The sequence below is a fragment of the Cervus canadensis genome, chromosome 12 (assembly GCF_019320065.1).
Source record: "Cervus canadensis isolate Bull #8, Minnesota chromosome 12, ASM1932006v1, whole genome shotgun sequence".
NCBI lineage: Eukaryota > Metazoa > Chordata > Mammalia > Artiodactyla > Cervidae > Cervus > Cervus canadensis.
The window spans coordinates 30,289,797-30,310,717 of record NC_057397.1 but is presented as its reverse complement, the minus strand read 5'-3'; the positions used below and the strand labels follow the sequence as shown (position 1 = coordinate 30,310,717).

The window sequence follows — 20,921 nt, the reverse complement described above, 5'->3', positions numbered from 1 at the left end:
AAATTCAATGATTTTGTAAACTGAATACCTGTTAAAAAAAAATGGCAATGGAATTTCAAAGTTTGACATACACTCCCTTGTCCACCCTAGAAGCTTTGGGGAGGTGATTTTGTACTAAGTGATAATATCACTTGTATAAAGTTCTTAATAGATCTAGAAAAAATCTTTGACTATTTCAAAAGGAAAACAACTCAATGAAGATATAATCACATTAAAAAGGCTTGATACAGTACACTTTGGCATGTTCATTGACTTTTTAAGGAAGCATATGCCACACACTGGGGCTTCCCAGTAGGCACAGTGGTAAAGAATCTGCCTGCCAATGCAGGGATGCAAGAGATGTGGGTTCGATCCCTAGGTCAGGAAGATCCCCTGGAGAAGGAAATGGCAACCTACTCCAGTATTCTTGCCTGGAGAATTCCATGGACAGAGGAACCTGGAGGGCTACAGTCCATGGGGTCACAAAGAATCAGACACAACTGAGCATACACATGATTAGAATAAAAATAGTAATTAGCCATAAGGAAACTAAGAAACTACAGCTGTTTAAAAAAAAAAAAAAAAGCCATTTGGACCCCATTTCATGGGCTTCTCATCAATCTACTGGTTTCCAGTTGGCCACTTTGACAAGAAAAACGGGGCCAGACCTGGTGTGACAGCCCAGCTGGTGGGTTCTGAGTCCAGACACCTGATACCCTCTCAACGGTCATGTTTCTGCCACCTCGACATGGTCACACCCACAGGAGATGGCCTCCGCCCCATTCTTAACTTCCTCTCTTGGCAGGGTTCACAAATTCGTACCCAGAACCGTAGCTACATGAGAGTCGAGGAAAAGTACTTTTCAGCCTCCCAGCCCTTTCAATACAGGAGATCCAAAGAGAGAGGAGGGATAGATGCTTCTGACCACACCCAGCATGGACACTCAGGAGGAAAGAGGATGCAAAGACCGGCCATATTCTAATGCTTTCTTCCATTTTTATTTAATGTGGAAACTGAGAAGACTGAGAGCAGTCAGTTTCCAGATTAATTAGCCTAGATTACTGGTTTTCAGATTGTTAGCCTAAATTTGAGCTCGACTATGTATTAAAATCACCTTGTGAGCTTTTCAGAAAGGCCTGATACCTTTGCACACAGATTCTTGTGTAAGTAGGGCTCGGTGTGGCATCTTTTTAAAGCTCTTGGGTGATTTTTAAAGCAGCCTATCTTGAGAATCACTGGCCTAAATGAATGGCTAGACAGCAGAGCTCCGAGGACCAGCTCAATTGAGGGCACCGGGAAATTTCAAAACAAGACTGAGAAGCTTAAGCATTGATTCATCAAAGAAGCTAATACCCAACTAGATTGATTCCACAGCCTCAAAATGAAAAACTTCATAATTTTCTTACTTTGGTTACAACACTTGTTAGAAAATATTACAGTAAATCTTGTATAGAAGCAATTATCAATTAGAACTATTCTGACTATTCTCTGAATGGGCATTTCATCATATTATTAGTAATATGTTAAGTCATTTATCGACTGATAAAGATTTCATTCAGAAGGATGATTTTTCATACTGAAACTCCTGGGGAAATATTAGCTTCTGAAGGGGTACAGTGCCAAACCAACAGATGGGCCAGCATCAGAACTTCAGAAATTTTCTGGTGGTGAATATGAAGAATGACCTTGTGCCTGCTCAGTCGCTTCAGTCGTGTCTGATCTTTGCGACCCCATGAACTATAGCCCACCAGGCTCCTCTGTCCATGGGATTCTCCAGGCAAGAATACTGGAGTGGGTTGCCATTTCCTTCTCCAGGGGACCTTCCAGACCCAGGGACTGAACTGGCATCTCTTGCATATTCTGCACGGGTAGGTAGGTTCTTTACCACTGAGCCACCTGGGAAGCCCGCTCTTGCCTTAAGGGGAAACAAATTATCTGGGTTTGTTTATACTTAAAAAGTCTGCCCACTTTGGAAATAACACAAAAACAATACACTGGAGCTTCATTTTGTAAACATTCTGTAAAGGTCTTTATACCTTTGAAAACTTTTGTGTGTTTGTGTGTCTTATGTTTTTAAATGGAAACTTCAGAAGGAGATACTTCTGTAGTTTGCTGGCTTTGGCAAGTCTATTTACTACCCCCTCATCCACCGCCTTAGTTTCCTGAAAGAGATAAAAGTACCCAGGAGAAATGGATAGATGGTATTGGTGAGGGAATCATAGCTGAAGATTGCCTGCAGTAACTGGAATTTGTTGACAGTTTATAACCATCTCAGCTCTAATCATACTTGATTTTTCTTGACCACCCCAGATTCGCTCACAACACAAGAAGACTGGACATTGACAAAGACGTTCATTTGGTTCTTTACAGCCACACTGGCAATACTGTAAAATTCTTTACCCATACAAACCTACTTTCATCTATAACTTGTTTCCTTGAGGGAAGAAAGAACTAATACAGATCATGTTCATGCTGAGAATTTAAACTCTGCTCGTATTTTGAGCCCCAGCAAGCAGCTACCAAACGAGTTTACCAGCTCTATGCCATGCCACCTTACCTTGATTTTTGATGTTTCTAAAGTCAAACATTGAAACCAAAAGGACAGTAAGCTGATGATAAATTCCCGATTAAATGCTTTGTCCACAGTGGGTCCTCAGTAAATAACAAACGACTAAATCAAAAGGAATGTTCTACAGCCAGCATGACCCTAAGTAAATCTGCTTCTTTCATGGACCAAAAAATTATCTTGAATTTCTTGAATAAAGTGGCTTACATGGGTCAACTTTGAAAGTCGTTTAAAGATGCCATTACATGTTGTTTTAATAGCACTGAAACCACTAAGCAACAAGTTCTTTGGAATATAAAATAAGAAAGCAAAGTTTTTGGTTTTCTTCTTGTTTTAGCTACCTGTCCAGCCCAGGAAAATCATTGAGAACCTCTTTAACGTCTTTAAGTAAATGAATGAGCACCTTGTTACTTCATGGTGCTCTAGTTGGAGGAGGTGAATGAGCACTGGGGGAATTAGCCATATCTAGCTCGGACATCTCATCAAGGATACCAATGACTGCAGCTGGAGCTATTCCACACATTTCAGTGACCCTATAATCCCCAACCCTGGCCACGGCCTTCAATTCCCAAGTGCATTCGCTTTGCTTACCTGAACTTGTCTTCTCTGGGCATCCTTGATACTGTCAGGCAGTAAAAGTAGCTTTTTCTGACTCTGGTTGTTTCTTCTGTTTCCTCTTGAAGCTGGCAGCTTCTTTCCCTTTGCTGAGCTCTGGGTCAAGTGTGCTAGATAATGACATAAGGAAAGTCTTTCAGTCACAAAAGGCACAGGAACAGATAGAAACAGCTGAAAAGGAGGCTGTGGCAAGGGAGTGGAGGAGCTTGTCTTGCTTCATTTTTCAAAATGTCACACCAGACTTGAGTCTATTTTGGGTTCACATTCCAAGTTCAAATTCTGGCTTTGCATCACTAGTGGAATGACATTGGCAAGTTCTTAACCATTTTGAGGCTTGGTTTCCCCATTTGCAAAGTGGAAATAACCATATGAGGTAGGTTTTATTGTTATTAACTAAGTTGATGTATGTATTGGGATAGCCAAAAAGTTCATTCAGGTCTTTCTGTAAGATGTTATGGAAAAACATGAACAAACCTTTGACCCACCCAATAAAATACACAGCACAGTGCCTACCACCTGGTAGGTGCTCAGTAAATATAAGTGTTCCCATGATTCCATTCTTGTAGCTACTCCATCAATGATGGTTATTATTAGTATCATTATTACTTGGGAACATCTGTTCTGTAATTTTACATTTAATATCCATTACACCATTTATTTAAGAGTTGTTATTTTCTGAAAAAGAACATCTTCCCCACATTTGGTATTTTTAGAAATGTCAGTCCTGATTTTCTTTTGACTCATTTTTATATTATCTCCATTTAATTTTAATCATGTCTATCATTTCAAATCCAGGATCCTCATAGAAGATCTTCAGAAAGTACTGGAAAAGGGAAGTAGTTTGCCAGCCTGGAGAAGTCGAAGATCCCTCTCTGGATATAATTATGAAGTTTATCACTCCTTAGAAGAGGTATGTAATCAAAGGACCTTTTGTGGCTTTTTTTCAAGTGCATCTTTATCACTCAGGTCTAGGACTGGGGAGAAGCATGGGGACACAGGCAGAAGTTATGTGAAGAATCCTTAAGCTCTTACAATGTCTAGACACCTCAGTTCTCTTCCATTAAGTATTTTATATGAGAAGTATATACGAGAAGTAGCAAAATAATTTTAATTTCACGTGCTTTACCCAACCCACCCCTACAATGGACAGAGGAAGTGCAATGGAAGAGTGTGGTAATGCTACTATATAGTTGGCCCTTGGTATCCAAAGGACATTGGGTGCAGGACCCCCTGTGGATTCCAGAATCGTGGATACTCAAGTCCCTCATGTACAACGGCGTGGTACAGTCAGCCCTCAGTATCCACCAGGTCAGCATCCAAAGATATGGAGGGCCAACTGTAATAATGGTAATAAACACCCTAACTGGAAATCCATGGAATGTAGAGCTAGCCAGAGTTTGAGGGCAATGGTTTGGCTGAGCAGCGGAGTGAATTTTGATGTTGGCCCCATACCCTCTGCAAATTTGAGGCCCTCCCAAAGCCAAACTGCATGTATGGCTCCTCGGGGCCTGTTAGCTTGCTGTTACTTATTTTATCTGGAAAACATAGGGACCATCCCACTGCTGCTATTGTACCTCTGGGCAACAACTAGTTATTCTTCAAATCTCAGTTTGTGCAAGAAGAGAGCTATTCTACTCTCCCAGATAGGTCAGAACTCCCTGTCCCAGCCCCTGCATATCACCTGCACCCATAGTACATGGATGCGATACCTAACATAATTTTTAATTATGACTAAGTACTTGATTAATGCCTCCCTCTCCTAATAAGCTGCAAGGGCTGTGGGAGCTGGCCATTGCTTTCTTGTTCACCACTGTATCTCCAGTGGCAAGCAGAGACTTCCAAATAAAGGGTCGTTGACAGAATGAATAAATGAATGAGTACATACATTTTTTCATTCTTCCCCTGAATTCTGAATTGAGCAAAGGAATGCCAGTCATAGAAGTAATGAGATCCTGTTATACTCTTGAGAGAACGTTTGGTTCTCTTGATAATGACTTTCAAAATTACATCCACATATTTTATGTTTTTAACATACCTTTTAGAAGCTTGAAGTTAGCAGCAATGGAAAGGATTTAGATAACTTGACACATTAAAGTGCTATTAACATGCACTAGAAAAAGGTCAAAATTTTAAAATATATTAATATAGGTAAGTACATATACATGTGTGTGTGCTGAGTTGGTCAGTCATACATACATATATGTAAATGTATGTGTGTACATGTGCTCATTAGACTAAACAGCAATAGAAAAAAAGGAAAATATGAGTACTTTCCAAATATTTCTTTTAGACTCTTACACATCTTGGAACTGTGGGACACTTTTTTGTGACTTCCTTCCTCCTTTATTGGGCTTTTAAGTCAGAAATGTTACCCATCTTTCTAAATACCTTATTTATCCATCTCAAATATACCCTTTTCCTGATGACAGATAAATGTGTATGAATGAATCAGTGTCAATATATTGCTATTACTGGGGAAATTATTCATGGTATGCCCTCTGATGTGTGTCTGGATCGACTAAATTTTAAATGCAAAAGATAATGCCTTTTTCTTAGCATCTTCTATTCAGCGGTAAATTACAATATATAGGACTTAAACACTTTCCAATAGTTGGGATGGTTTTTCTGAAACTTACTTCTTTCTTTTCCTCTTAAACCCTTGGAGATAATAGAAATAAATTTTTATTTTTTAAAAAGAGTCCAGAATACATTGATTAATTTTCTGTAAAATTTTGCCATTAAGATGTTAATGACAAATAGCAATAGAAAGGTATGCTTTAAAAAGGGAACAATATGAAGACAAAGCAGCTATATATGAGAGCAGAAAATAAAGTGTAATTTTTAGTATCCTGAAGAAAACTGAGCCTACAAAATTGCTTTTTCATTAAATTTTATACTCCATACATGCTTTTTGAGTTCCAAGATCTATTGTCTTTCTGTTACCTTTTATTAAAAGCTCCATAATTGTGTGTGTCTAACATGGTTTTAATTTATTTGCTTTTAGATTCAAAATTGGATGCATCATTTGAATAAAACACATTCAGGTCTCATTCACATGTTCTCTATTGGAAAATCATATGAGGGAAGATCTCTTTATGTTTTAAAGGTAAAAAAATAAATTAGCAACTGAATATTTACTATTCATCTTTTGTAGCTTTGACTTATAAGGAAAAGAAGTGAAATGGTTTTTCATAGTGTCTCGTATTTAACATCATCTGGTAATTTAAGACTGGTGGCTTAGATAGTAAAGAATCTGCCTACAAACGAGAGACCCGGGTTTGATTCCTGGGTGCAGAAGATACCCTGGAGAAGGGAATGGAAACTCATTCCAGTATCCAGGCTGGATAATCCCACAGACAGAGGAGCCTGGTGGGCTTGTCAGTCCATGGGGTTGTAAGGTGTCAGACATGACTGAGTGACTAACACTTTCACTTTTTTTCCAGTAATTTAAGAAAAAAAAATTTCCCTTAAGTTTTTGAGCCATATTTAATTTTTGCTATTGAGTATTCCAAAGAATACTATTTCTAACTTATTCAGAGTGACTGATGAACTTCAAAAATAATGACCTTCAAAATTATTTGTGGGTTGGTGCTGCTGACAATGAACAGATGCAAAACTATACAAGTGTGTCAGAAGGTATATGTCCCTCCCAGCCCTTGAGCCTGCATTCTCTTCCAGCTACTCACCTACAGCTCTCCATTCCTTCTCAGCCAAACATCTTAAAAGATTTTCCTACATCACTGTCTCTACTTCCTCACCAACCATTCAGACCCTGGCCTCCCTGACCTTTGCCCCGACGACAACTCTAGAACTTCTGGATGACTTCTACTTGGCTCTCCTCCCATCTCAGAGCATCCTCTTCCCTTGTCCTTTCTTTACGTGCTGGTGACCCCAGGATTCTCTCCCCAGCTGTGCTCTCTACCTGCCATCTTGGAAGCACATCCACTCCATGGTTTCAGCGATCATTCCAGACTTATCTGTTCAGTGGACTCTGCTCTCCAGTGCTGGGCATCCTCATCTCGACATTCACCAAAGCACCTCAGACTCACGATGGCACCACTGTGCTCCAGATCAGGAAACATGAACCACCCTGAATTCCTCTTCCTTATTCTAACCACTTCAAATCTAACACGAACTGACAATTTTTTTTCTTCTATCTTCTGGATTTATCACAACCTCTTCTCTTGTCCTCACTACTGTTGACCTAGACTTGTTTCTGGATCTATTCTCCCTGGACTATTACACTCACAGCCTTAGGACTGAACTTCCTCGTTAGTCCCCATCCTCTCATCCTCTAACCTATCTACACACACACACACACACACACACACACCCCTCCCATAGAATACATGATGAAGCTGTATCTGAATGTCATATCTAGGAATGTCATGTGCCTCCTGCCTCTAGGTCAGCTTCATCTCCCTTCTTTCCTCATGCCTTAGAAGCATTGGCTCAAACATGGTGTGCTCAGCTTCTCTTCCAAGCTTGAGATAAATGTCTTCTTCCCCTTGTCTGCCAGGCAAGCTTCAAGTCTTATTCACGTACTCAAAGTCTTTTCTCTTCTGAGAAGCCCTCATTTGTTCCCCAGGAAAATGACACATACCACCCCATGTCCCCAGAGTAACTCCTGCATATTCACCTTATAGTGATGAATTGCTGGTATTTCTGCCCTCTCCACTACCACATAAATTCCTCATCTTCTCATCTCAGAATCTCCAAGGTCAAGCACCATGTCTGATGTTTAAAAGAATTTCTTCAAGTGTTAATATCAGTTGAGTGAATTAATGAATGAATGAAAACTAGATCTCCCATCAATGTCAAAATTAGTGGGTAAGAAACCATGTTATAGATGAAATTTATATAGCAGGATTATAAAGAAAAGTTTATTGCTTGATTCTACAAATCAAATTGTTTTGTGTTTCCTTTATGTACTATAGTAAAATTTGACTTTGTCTTCCTACAAGACATAGCTATTTCTTTAATAGATATTGCTTGGGAATATTTCTGTTACCTTGCATGGGGAGGGGGGTTGAGAAAAAGAGGGCAAGGACAGGGAAAAGGAAGGAAAAAATTCAGTTTATTACTTAACCGCCACATATATTAAATGGAATGTGTGCATGCTAAGTCGCTTCAGTCATGTCCAACTCTTTGCAACCCTATGGACTGGGGCCCTCCAGGCTCCGCTGTACATGGGATTCTCCAGCCAAGAATACTGGAATGGATTGCCATTCCCTCCTCCAGGGGATCTTCCCAACCCAGGGATCGAACCCGCATCTCTCACATCTCTTGCATTGGCAAGCAGGTTCTTTACCACTGGTGCCACCTGGGAAGCCCTAAAATGGAGAAGCACATCTATTTAATCAACTGCCTTTTCCTTATGTATTTTCCACTTCTTTGATTTGTAATTAAGGCAATAAATTTACAGTTTCTGCATCAACAAGCTTGGACTTCTGAAATCGATAGGAACTCTCTTTGTCTTTTTTATGGGTTACCTAATGAACCCAACTCTAGTGAAGTATTATGCTGAAACCATAGTGAATCCAAAAATAAAAGCTTGCATTGGTAACTATGAATACTCTTGTTTTCAGCTGGGCAGATCACGGGCTTACAAAAGAGCTGTCTGGATGGACTGTGGCATTCATGCAAGAGAGTGGATTGGTCCTGCCTTCTGTCAGTGGTTTGTAAAAGAAGTAAGTTAAACTCTTTATGCAGTGTCCATTTGAGCCAGCCAGTGTTTTTATTCTGCTCAAGGAACAAAACTGGGAATGTGAAGCGAGTGATACCTGATAATAACACCATAATTTTGTGGGTTGCTTTTATGTTTATGAAGGCCTCTCAATACCCTGGCTCAGATTATCTTCACCTCTGCCCTTGGAGGCTGGAATTACCAACCTTTATTAAAGAGAAAGAACTTAAAAAAAATTAAAAAAATAAATACAGAGAAAGAACTTGAGATTCAGAGTGTTAATGAATTTATGACAAATTAGGAACCAACCATAGTAGTTGATAGATGACAAAAGGCTAAAAATTCAATGTATAGTGTTCCAAAACAGTTTTTCATGTGATATTCAGCATGGAAAATTCTACATGACTGTTGTTCTCCTTCAAAATGATCTCACATATGCTATAGCAATAAAGAGATGCCCTCCTGCTATGGATCTGTGATTTAGATACCAAAGACCTTTAGCATTTGTGGATGTAACATTCACTGTTTCAGTGCTTCTCAGTGACTAATGGTTGATGACTCACAGTGGTTTCTCATTTTCTGGAGCCTTCATTTAAGTCATAAGCCCTATGAGGCTAGTATATTGAATGTGTTCTTCTCCCAAGAGTGGGTCAGCCTCATGGGCTAACATCTTAATACATTCTGATATCTTTCTATTGTCAAGAATGTAATGACTTCCATGGTTTTCTTTTTCAGTTTCACTTCTTAGTGTTTTTTTTTTTTTTAAAGACTCCTAAAAGAAAACAAACTACTAGTACAGGTAATAAAAGTGAAGAAGTCTAAGGAAAGGAGGTTCTAAGCCAGAAAATAACCCTAGAAATTACTTCTAGAAAACCACTGATACAAGATAGTGAAATATTTCAGTTATATTTCACTATGTTTTATGGGAAAATTATGTGACCTAGTGCAGTTTGTGATTTTAAAGACTCTCCTAGTCTTAGAAAATATGCCTCATAAATGTCAATGATGTACTAAATTTGTAAAATCTGCTTCTCCACCACTACCAAGCCCACACAAGTATCCATTTTATAATGTAATAATAAAATTTTCATAGTATTCCCACTCAGTGTATTCAGCAATTCATATTCTCTTAAAATACCATTTTATCCAGTAGGACAAAAGCAAAAGCTAACAAATTGTTAACCCTAGCATCTTGTATAAATATCCATTATATACATATAACATTGTCTACTGTCTCAAGTTTCAAAACTGAGAAGGGAAAAAATGGTTAAGAACAGAACGTCTATTGTTTATAGACTATGGTCCTTCCCAGGTGGTGCTAGTGGTAAAGAACCCAGCTGCCAATGCAAGAAATGTAAGAGACATGGATTCGATCCCTAGGTCAGGAAGATTCCCTGGAGAAGGGCACAGCAACCCACTCCAGTATTCTTGCCTGGAGAATCCCATGGACAGAGGAGCCTGGTGGGCTCCAGTCCATAGGGTAGCACAGAGTCAGACACAACGGAAGCGATTTAGCACGCATGGTCCTGTGTGTTATTATAGAACATAAAATATATCTTCCAAACATTTAATCTCACCCTCATATGTGCAGCCTTTTTACAGCAACTAAGCTTACTTTATTTATCCATGTGGTAATTGTCTCTCTTCCTATACCAGTGCCAAGGGCAGAGCCTATCTTGTTCATTGCCAAATCCCTAGCACCTAGAACACCATCTGGCACTTAATAATGCTTCAGTTATCTATGAATGAATGGGAATAATGAGAATTCAGTGGTTATGACAATAAGAAACTTCTGGGAGATGACTTGTAATTCATCTCCTAAGGATATGAATGGTACTGCCTGGATTTTGCAGTGAGCAATATGTACAGCCATACATGGCAGCCCTAGAACCCAAGCTAAACTGAGCACCGAAGAGTTGATGCTTTGAACTGTGGTGTTGAAGACTCTTGAGAGTCCCTTGGACTTCAAGGAAATCAAACCAGTCCATCCTAAAGGAGATCAGTCCTGAATATTCATTGGAAGGACTGATGCTGAAGCTGAAGCTCCAGGATTTTGGCCACCTGATGCGAAGAACTAACTCATTGGAAAAGACCCTGATGCTGGGAAAGATTGAAGACAGGAGGAGAAGGGGACGACAGAGGATGAGATGGTTGGATGGCATCACCAACTCGATGGACATGAGTTTGAGTAAGCTTCGAGAGTTGGTCATCAGCAGGGAAGCCTGGCATGCTGCACTCCATGGGGTTGCAAAGAGTCAGACATGAGTGAGTGACTGAACTGAACTGAATTTTTCTTCTCTTTCTTGGTGCTTTTCCCCAAATTCAGCAGCTTAAAATAGCAAACACTGATTACTTGCTAGTTTCTGTGGGTCACAATCCAGGTGCAGTTTAACCAAGTGCCTCTGGTAAGTCAAGGTGTCAGCTGGAGATGGGGCCATCTCAGGGCTTGTGTGGGGAATCTGTGTCTGAGAGCTCAGCCACGTGACTGTTGGCAGCTTCCGTCCTCCCTGGCTGTGAGCCAGAGACATCAGTTCCCCATCACACGGGCATCACCTCAGGACAGCTCACAACCCAGCACCTGGCTACCCTCAGAACAGATGAGGCGGAGGAAGAGCCCAAGATGGAAACCACAGTCTCTCTTAACCTAATTTCAGAAGTGACATCCTATCACTTTTTTCATATTCTGTCCATTGGAATACATCACTAGGTCCAGACTGGATTCAAGGGGAGGGCATTAGACAAAAGCACAAGGGCCAAGAACTGAGAATCACTGGGGGCCACCTTGGAGGCTGCCAGCCGTACCTCGTGGGACTTTCTCCATAGCCATCACTGTAATGTTTGCATCCTTACTTCAACATGAACTGGAAGAAAACTTATCCAGCCTAAGTTCCTGCTAGAACAGCAGATGGCACAGAGGTTACATATACACATGTAGTTGTCAGACAGCCCTGGGTTGGAATGCCAGCTCTGCCATTTCCTAGCTGTGTGATCTTGGTGGGCAAGTCATAATAATAATAATAATCATGAGTAAGTGAGTGAAGTTGCTATAGCCGAGTGTGTCACATATTATTTAATCACAATATGTGACACACTCGGTTATTGGGAGGATTCAATTATATAATGTTTATAAAAGACTTAACAGTGCTTGGCATATAATAAGCAGTTAATAAAATCAATTCATTTTTAAAAGGAGTAGTATCAGCAAGTTGGTATTTTAAAATGACCAGAGAATCATTAGAAAGAAAATCAGCAAGGATATGAAAGAACTTAACACCACCAACCAACAGGAGCTAAATCACATTTATGGATCACCCAACAAACAACAGCATAATATGCATTCTTTTCAAGTGCCTACAGAACATACTGGGGCTTTACCCTGGCTCAGCTGGTAAAGAACCTGCCTGCCAATGCAGGAGACGCAAGAGATACAGGTTCAATCCCTTGGTCAGGAAATGGTAACACGCTCTAGTATTCTTGCCTGGGAAATCCCATGGATAGATGAACCTGGCGGGTACGTCCATCGGGCCTCAAAGAATTGGACACAACTGAGCACACACACGCAGAACATATACCAAGATATTCCACATAACACACCAAGAAACAAATCTCAACAAATTTAAAGGAAATGAAATCGTATAGACCATGTTTTCTGACCACAGGGAAATCAAACTAGATATTGATAACAGAAAGATAACCTCCAAACACTGAGAAATTAAGATGCCTCTGAATTACATATGAGTTAAGGATAAAATCTCAAGGGAAATTTAAAAAGTAAATTGCACTGAATGAACATGAAAATACATACAGCATATTAAAATCTGTGGTACACATCTAAAACAATGCTAAGAGGGAAATTTATAGCACTTAAATGTATACATTAAAAAAGAGGGAAATTCTCAAACCAATAAGCTCTCAACTCAAGAACCTAGAAAAATAGAAAATAAAGGCAAAGCAAGAAGAAGGAGCTAATAAGGATAAGAGTAAAAATCAATGAAACTGAAAACAGAAAATCATTAGAGAAATCAGTGAAACAAGGAGCTAGTTCTTGAAAAGATCTGTGAAATCAACAAAGTTCTAGCAAGAGAGACAGAAAAAGAACATACAAATTACCAACTTAGGAATGAAAGAAAGATATGATTACAGACCCTGCAGATATCAAAAGGACAATAAAATAATACTATGAATAACTCTACACATATAAATTTGACAACTTAGGCAAAAATATACCAGTAAATAGAAAAACACAAACTTTCACAACTCATTCATTATGCAACAGGCAAGTTGAATATCCCTACTACTATTAAAGACATTGAATTCATAACTTTAAAATTCAAAAAGAAGAAAGGAATAAATCTCCCTACCCAGATGGTTTCACTAAAGAATTCTAACAAATGTTTAAAGAATAAGACCAATTCTACACACTCACTTTCACAAAATAGGAGCAAACATTTTTTCAATTCATTTTATAAAGTTAGTATTACCCTAGTACCAAAATCATACAAAGACAGTATGAAAAAAAAACTAGAAAATAGATTCAGAAATCCTTAACAAAATATTCCCAAATAGAATTTATCAATCTATAAAAATAATTCTGCATCACAACCAAGTGAGGTTTATTTCAGAGACCCAAACCTGGTTTAATATTTGAAATTCAATCAATGTAATCTACCATACTAACAGCTAAAGAAGAGAGTCTATTTAATCTTATCAGTTGATACAGAAAAATACCTTGACAAAATTTAATAGACATTCATAATAAAAACTGCCAGAAAAGCATATATAGAGTGGAACTTCCTCAACTTTATAAAAACTATCTATGAAAATCATATTGCAAACATTACACTTAGTGGTAGATGAGCAAATGCTTCTTCCTAGGATCAAGAATAAGGTAAGGATGTCCACTCTCACCACTCCTAATTAACATAGTGCTGAAAGTTCTAGTCAATAGAAGAGGAAGAAATAAAACATATACAGATCCAAAAGGAATGAATAAAATTATTCTATCCATTAATGACATGATTGTCTATATAGAAAACCCCAAGGAATCTACAGGAAAATAGAAGTAACAAAGTAATTAAGATCACAGGACACAAGATACACATACAAAAATCAACTGTATTTCTATATACCAGCAGTGAACATGTGGATGCTGAAATTAAAAATACATTATAATTTATAATTACTCAACAAATGAAATAAGCATAAATCTCACAAAACAAGTATAGGAATTATGTGCTGAAAACTACAAGACACTGATCAAAAAAAAATCTAAGTATATAGAGACATGCCATATTCATGGACAGGAAGATTTAATATAGAAAAATATCAGTTCTCTCCAATGGATATCAATGTTTAACATAATTCCTATAAAAATTCCAGCAAGACTTTTTATAGATATAGGTGAAATTATTCTAAAATTTATATGAAAAGGCAAAGGAACCAGAAGAATTAAAACGATTTTGTAAAAGAATCATTTTACTCAACTTCAAGGTATGTAGCTACAATAATCAAAAGTATATAGTGCTGGTGAAGGGACAAACAGAAAAATGGAACAGGAGACTCAGATATAGACCTACAAAGTGTGCCCAAGTGATTTTCAACAAAGGTGTAAAAGCAATTCAGTGAAGGAAAGACTTACTTTTCCACAAATGGTGCTAAATCAAGTAGACTTCCATAGGTTAATAAATGAATTTCAACCTAAGTCTCATTTCTTACACAAAAATTAACTCAAAGTGGATCACTGACTTAAATGAAAAATGTAAATTTATAAAAACTTTTTTTAAAAAAATAGGAAAAAAATCTTCAGGATCTAAAACTAGGCAAAAAGTTCTTAGACTTGACACCAAATGCAAGCTCCATATAAAGAAAAGTTGATAAATATTATCAAGCATAATCAACATTTAAAATTTTACTGTGTGAAAGACCTTGGTAAGAGGAGAAAAAAGACAAGCTACAGACTTTGCCACATATCTGATAAATGACTCCTATTTGGAGAATATAAACTCAAAACTTGACAATAAGAAATCAAGTAATCCAATTAGAAAATGGGCAAGAGACATGAAGAGACATTTCACCAAAGAGTATACAGATGGCCAAAAAAAAAAATAAAATCCCAGAAAAAAAAGATGCCATTAGGGCAATTCAAATTAAAACCACAATGAGCTATCACTAGACACCCATCAGAATGGCTAAAATTACACACACACACCCTTGGAGGTACAGGGAGGGACTGACTCACCAACCAGTGCTGGGGAAGATGGAGAAAAACAGGATCCCTCACACACTGTGAGAGTGTAAAATGGTGGAGTTACTCTTGAAGACAGTTAACACTTTCATTTAAAACTAGACTCGCAACTATCATCAGTTCAGTTCAGTCCAGTCACTCAGTCGTGTCCGACTCTTTGCAACCCCATGAACTGCAGCACGCCAGGCCTCCCTGTCCCCAACTCCCGCAGTTCACCCAAACCCATGTCCATTGAGTCAGTGATGCCATCCAACCATCTCACCCTCTGTTGTCCCCTGCCCTCAATCTCTCCCAGCATCAGGGTCTTTTCACATAAGTCAGCTCTTCACATCAGTTGGCCGAGTATTGGAGTTTCAGCTTCTACTATCATGTAACCCAGTAATTGCACTCTTGGCATTTATCCCAGAGAAATTAAAACTTATGTTCACTCAAAAACTGTATACAAATGTTTCCAGCAGCTTTATCTGTAATAGCCAAAAATTGGGAACAATCCAGATACCCTTCAATAGACAAATGGTTAAACAAACTAGTACATGCATACCATGGAAAACTACTCAGCAAAAAAATGAACAGACTATGGAAACACACAACATGAATGAATCTCCAGAGAATTATGCTGAATGAAAAACTAGTCCCAAATAGATACATACCATAGGGTCTCATTTATAGAATGTTCTTGAGGTGATAAAATTACAATTGACTCGAATAGACAGCATATTAAAAAGCAGAGAAATTACTTTGCTGACAAAAGTCTGTCTAGTCAAAGCTATGGTTTTTCCAGTAGTCATGTATGGATATGAGAGTTGGACTATAAAGAAAGCTGAGCACCAAAGAATTGATGCTTTTGAACTGTGGTGTTGGAGAAGACTCTTGAGAGTCCCTTGGCCTGCAAGGAGATCCAACCAGTCCATCCTAAAGGAGATCAATCCTGACTATTCATTGGAAGGACTGATGCTGAAGCTGAAGCTCCAATACTTGGGCCACCTGATGCAAAGAACTGACTCATTGGAAAAGACCCTGATGCTGGAAAAGATTGAAGGCAGGAGAGAAGGAGACAACAGAGGATGAGATGGTTGGATGGCATTACCAACTCGATGGACATGAGTTTGAGCAAACTCCAGGAGTTGGTGATGGACAGAGAAGCCTGGCATACTGCAGTTTATGGGGTCGCAGAGTTGGACGTAATTGAGTGACTGAACAAAAACAACAAATATGAATTTAAACTCAAGGGTCCACTCATACACAGATTTTTTTTCAATAAACACCTACCACAGTTGTATGTGACCCTTAGTTGGTTGAACCCAGGGATGTGGAACACTAGATATGGAGGACCAATTGTAAAGTTATATGTGAATTTTTTTTTCTGGCCATACCGTGTGGCATGTGGGATCTTAGTTTCCTGACAGAGATTGAACCTGTGTTCCTTGCACTGGAAGCATGGAGTCTTAACCATTGGACCTCCAGGGAAGTCGCATATATGGATTTTCCACTGCTTTTGGAGGGTCAGCACTCCAATCCCCATGTTGTTTAAGGTTCAACTGTATAGAAATTGATAACAGATTAATGTTTTCTGGGGATTAAGGAAAGGAAAGTGAATGTGGCTATAAAAGAGCAACCATGAGGGGTCCTTGTTGTGATGGCAAGGTTCTGTATCTTGACTGTGTCCATTACAGTACACTAGTTGGGATATTATACTATTATATACTATACTAGTTGGGATATTAAACTATTATATATATATATATATAGTTTTATAAGATATTGCCATTGGGGGAAAGTGGGTCCCAGGGTACAAGGGATTTCTCTGTATTAATTCTTATAATTATGTGTGAATTTATAACCTCTGTCCATGGAATTCTCCAGGAAAGAATACTGGAGTGGGTAGCCATTGCCTTCTCCAAGGGATCTTCCCAACCCAGGGACCAAACCCGGGTCTCCCGCATTGCAGGCAGATTCTTTGCCATCTGAGCCACCAGGGAAGCCCCATGTGAATCTATATCTATCTCAAAATGTTAAATGTATTGTAAAAAGAGTAACCAGGTCTCCATACACCTGGGTTCCATTCTCTTTGGAACCAGGTACTGTTTTCCTTTCTGGGCAGTCAGAAGCCAATTTCATTCTTGCTCTCTCCTCTCTGCTATGTATAAACCTCATCAACTGACCCTGACTCACTCCACCATGGACACCAGGAGTATCGGGCTGTGACTGTGACTGTCTGTCCCTCTCCTCTTCAGCCAGCTTGATTCGCCCATGTCAGGCCCTGGAAGCCACTTCCACTGCTGCTGCCTACTCCAGTTTAGTAGATGAGTCCCTGAGGGTCTTGGACACACAAAGCTTATAAAACAATGACAGAGAAGCAAACTACCTGGATTAATTCACTGGTGAGATGGCCTTGATTATTTTATTTAAAAAACTGCTCAAGTGAATTCACTATCTCAACACATAACTGATAGCTGTATTCATTATCTCAACATATAACTGCTGGCTGGCAGACGTTTTTAAAATGCAAAATGCATGATAAGATTGTGGGTTTTATCTTTAAAATTGAAAATCATTTAATTATGTTGAAAAATAGAGAGCTATCAATTTCAATACCTGTCACTTCCTTTTTTTACAGTATTCATATTACAATTTTTTTATCTTATTAATATAAACAAAATAAAGAAAACCAATGGAGGTATACTTGGGTTGCAAAATCTTTCTCTTTTTCAATGCTTCTTTATACCAGGTTAACGGAGCCATTATTAATGTTATATTTATAGTACAGCAGATAGCTCAGTTGGTAAAGAATCCACCTGCAATGCAGAAGACCCCAGTTCAATTCCTGGGTCAGGAAGATCCACCGGAGAAGGGATAGGCTACCCACTCCAGTAATCTTGGGCTTCCCTTGTGCCTCAGCTGGTAAAGAATCTTCCTGCAATGTGGGACACATGGGTTCAATCTCTGGGTTGGGAAGATCCCCTGGAGAAGGGGACAGTGACTCACTCCAGTATTCTGGCCTGGAGAATTCCATGGACTACAGTCCACGGGGTTGCAAAGAGTCACACACGACTGAGTGACTTTCACTTCATTGGTATTACTACGCTTCACTTCAGGGGTATACTTTGGCCACCTGATGTGAAGAGTTGACTCATTGGAAAAGACCCTGATTCCAATGTCCAAAAGACATTGGAAAGACTGAGGGCAGGAGGAGAAGGGGGCAACAGAGGGTAAGACAGTTGGATGGCATCACTGGACACGAGTCTGAGCAAACTCCAGGAGATAGTAAAGGACAGGAAGTCTGGTGTGCTGCAGTCCATGGGGTCACAAAGTCAGACAAAACAACTGAACACAACAACTGGTTTTGGATAGAGGAAGCCAAGGGGAAAAAACATGGTAGACATACTGTTGAAATGTGTGTCACAGATGTCACTTCACCATGAATCCAAAAAGGAATTTTAAGAAACACTATCTTTTGGTGGTAAAGTTTTCTTAAATTTGTCATGAGCCAAGAGGGATGATACAAATACTAAATTCATCAAAGAAAGAAAACTAGAATAGATTAAGAAAGGGAAAGAAACAGAGGTAAATATATAGAACTTGGAAGTTATCTGTCTGCAAAAGTGAATAGATACTATTTGCAGATGAGTAAGAGACTTAAATGGACTTCCTTGGTGGCTCAGCTGGTAAAGAATCTGCCTGCGATGCATGAGACCTGGGTTTGACCCCTGGGTTGGGAAGATCCCCTGGAAGAAGTCATGGCAACCCACTCCAGTATTCCTTCCTGGAGAATTCCGTGGATAGAGGAGGCTGGTGGGCTACAGTCCATGGGGTTGCAAAGAGTCAGAATGACTGAACAACTAAGCATGGCACAAGAGACTTAAAGATGAGGACACACAGAGGACAGGGAACAAAGAAAATAGACAGCTAATCAAGACTTACAAAAAGGAACTCTCACAAAGCTTAAAAGTAAGAGAGTTAAAAATAAAATTGCAAAGGAAACTAACAAGTTAAAAATAGTTAAAAACTGTTTAGCACGTCCTCAAAAAGTAAACATATAGTTACCCATACAACCCCCAAATTCCACTCCTATATATATAACCAAGAACATTGAAAACATATATCCACACAGAAATGTGTACAAGAATGGTCACAGCAAAATTTTCCTAATAGCCAAAAAACTGAAACAACTCAGATGTCTATCAACTGATGGATAAACAAAATATGGTAGACCCATGCGATGGAATATTATTCAACCATAATAAAGTGCAATACAAACCACAGCATGGATGAAACTTGAAACGTGTTATGTGAAATAAACCAGAAGTAAAAGGCCATATATTGTATCATTCCATATATATGAAGTGTCAGGAACAGGCAAATCCATAGAAACAGGAAGTCGGTTAGTGGTTGCCAGAGGATGAGGGGAGAGGGGAATTGGGAATGACTACTAACAGGTATCATGTTTCTTTTTGGGGTTGATGGAAAAGTTCTGCAATCAGATAGTGATGACAATGGCATGTTATGAACACACTAAAAAATTACTGAACTGTACACTTTTAAATGAATTACACTCAATTTAAAAAAAAGAAATGAAGTGTTGATACATACTACAACATAGATGAACCTTGAAAGCACTGAGCTAACTGAAAAAAGCAGCCACAAAAGACCACATAGTACACAATCCCTCTTGTACATGATGTCTAAAACAGGCTAATTTACAGAGACAGAAAGTAGATTAGTGGTTACCTATGGCTGGGAAAATGAGGGGGTCAGGGAGTTGATACCTAAAGGATACGAAGTGTCTTTTTTGGTGATGAAAATATTCTAAAATTATATAGTGGTGACAGTTGCATTACTCTGTGAGTATATTAAAAGCCACTTAATTGTATTCTTTAAAAAGATGAACTGTAGAATGTGTGAATTATATCTCAATAAAGCTGTTATTTCTTTAACTCAGTGTTAAATAGGGTCCTGTTAGAGAATGTTTATATTAATCAGTCAACAATTTCTTGTTGATCACTACATTTTCAGCTCTCAGCATTGTGGGGTCAGCAGAAGTGTAAGTCATGGTCCAGCCCTCAAGGAGTCTACATTTTATTTGAGGAGAAATATTTGTGTGCAGGAAACAATAGTAAACAACATAAAACAGTGTATCTTTGGAGATTAAATTATACTGACTATAACAGCTGAAGGAATTCAAGAATCAGAGACAGACTTCCCTGGCGGTCCAGTGGTTAAGACTTCACCTTCCAGTGCAGGAGAGTGTGGGTTCGATCCCTGGTGAGGAAGCTAAGATCCACATGCTTCATGGCCAAGAAACCAAAACATAAAATGGAAGAATTATTATTTATTGTAACAAATTCAATAAAGAGTTTTAAAATGGTCCACATTAAAAAAACATCTTTAAAAAAATCAGAGAAATCCATTAGACTTTGAAAGATGACAAGATTTAGGAAAAATCTGTGGGGAAGTGAGTCTCATTAGACCTTGACTCAGGAGTGGAAATGTGATCGGGGAGATATAATCATGTTCAAAAAAAGACTAATAATGTTGAGGACATGGTATAGATTAGTAAGACCAAATCCTACAGTCTGTGTGAGTAGATTCTAGTGCAATCTGAGACTGACTGAAAAATTATTAAAGTTAGCCTTGGAAGCCAGAGTTTGGTCCAATAAAGAAAAATGAGAAAGTACTCTTATGCATGAAAAGCATATCAGTATTAAATGAGAGTTTAAAGAAGAAATACAATGATATATGAATGGAAGGAAGTAGGAGCCTAGAGTGAGGGCAACTAACTCAAAGTGTTTAGGGCAAAATTCCACACATGGACAGGGAGAGTGGATGTAGGA

At 38.7% G+C, this 20,921-nt stretch overlaps 1 protein-coding gene across 1 annotated transcript in view; it reads left to right on the top strand.

Moving 5' to 3' along the window:
- Nucleotides 1-20,921, top strand: part of CPA6 (carboxypeptidase A6) — a 271,590-nt gene that overhangs the window by 194,231 nt on the left and 56,438 nt on the right. The window contains exons 4-6 of the mRNA XM_043483639.1: nt 3,956-4,070; nt 6,165-6,266; nt 8,749-8,850. Of these exons, the coding sequence (XP_043339574.1) occupies nt 3,956-4,070; nt 6,165-6,266; nt 8,749-8,850 (319 nt within the window). The remainder of the gene's footprint in view (nt 1-3,955; nt 4,071-6,164; nt 6,267-8,748; nt 8,851-20,921) is intronic.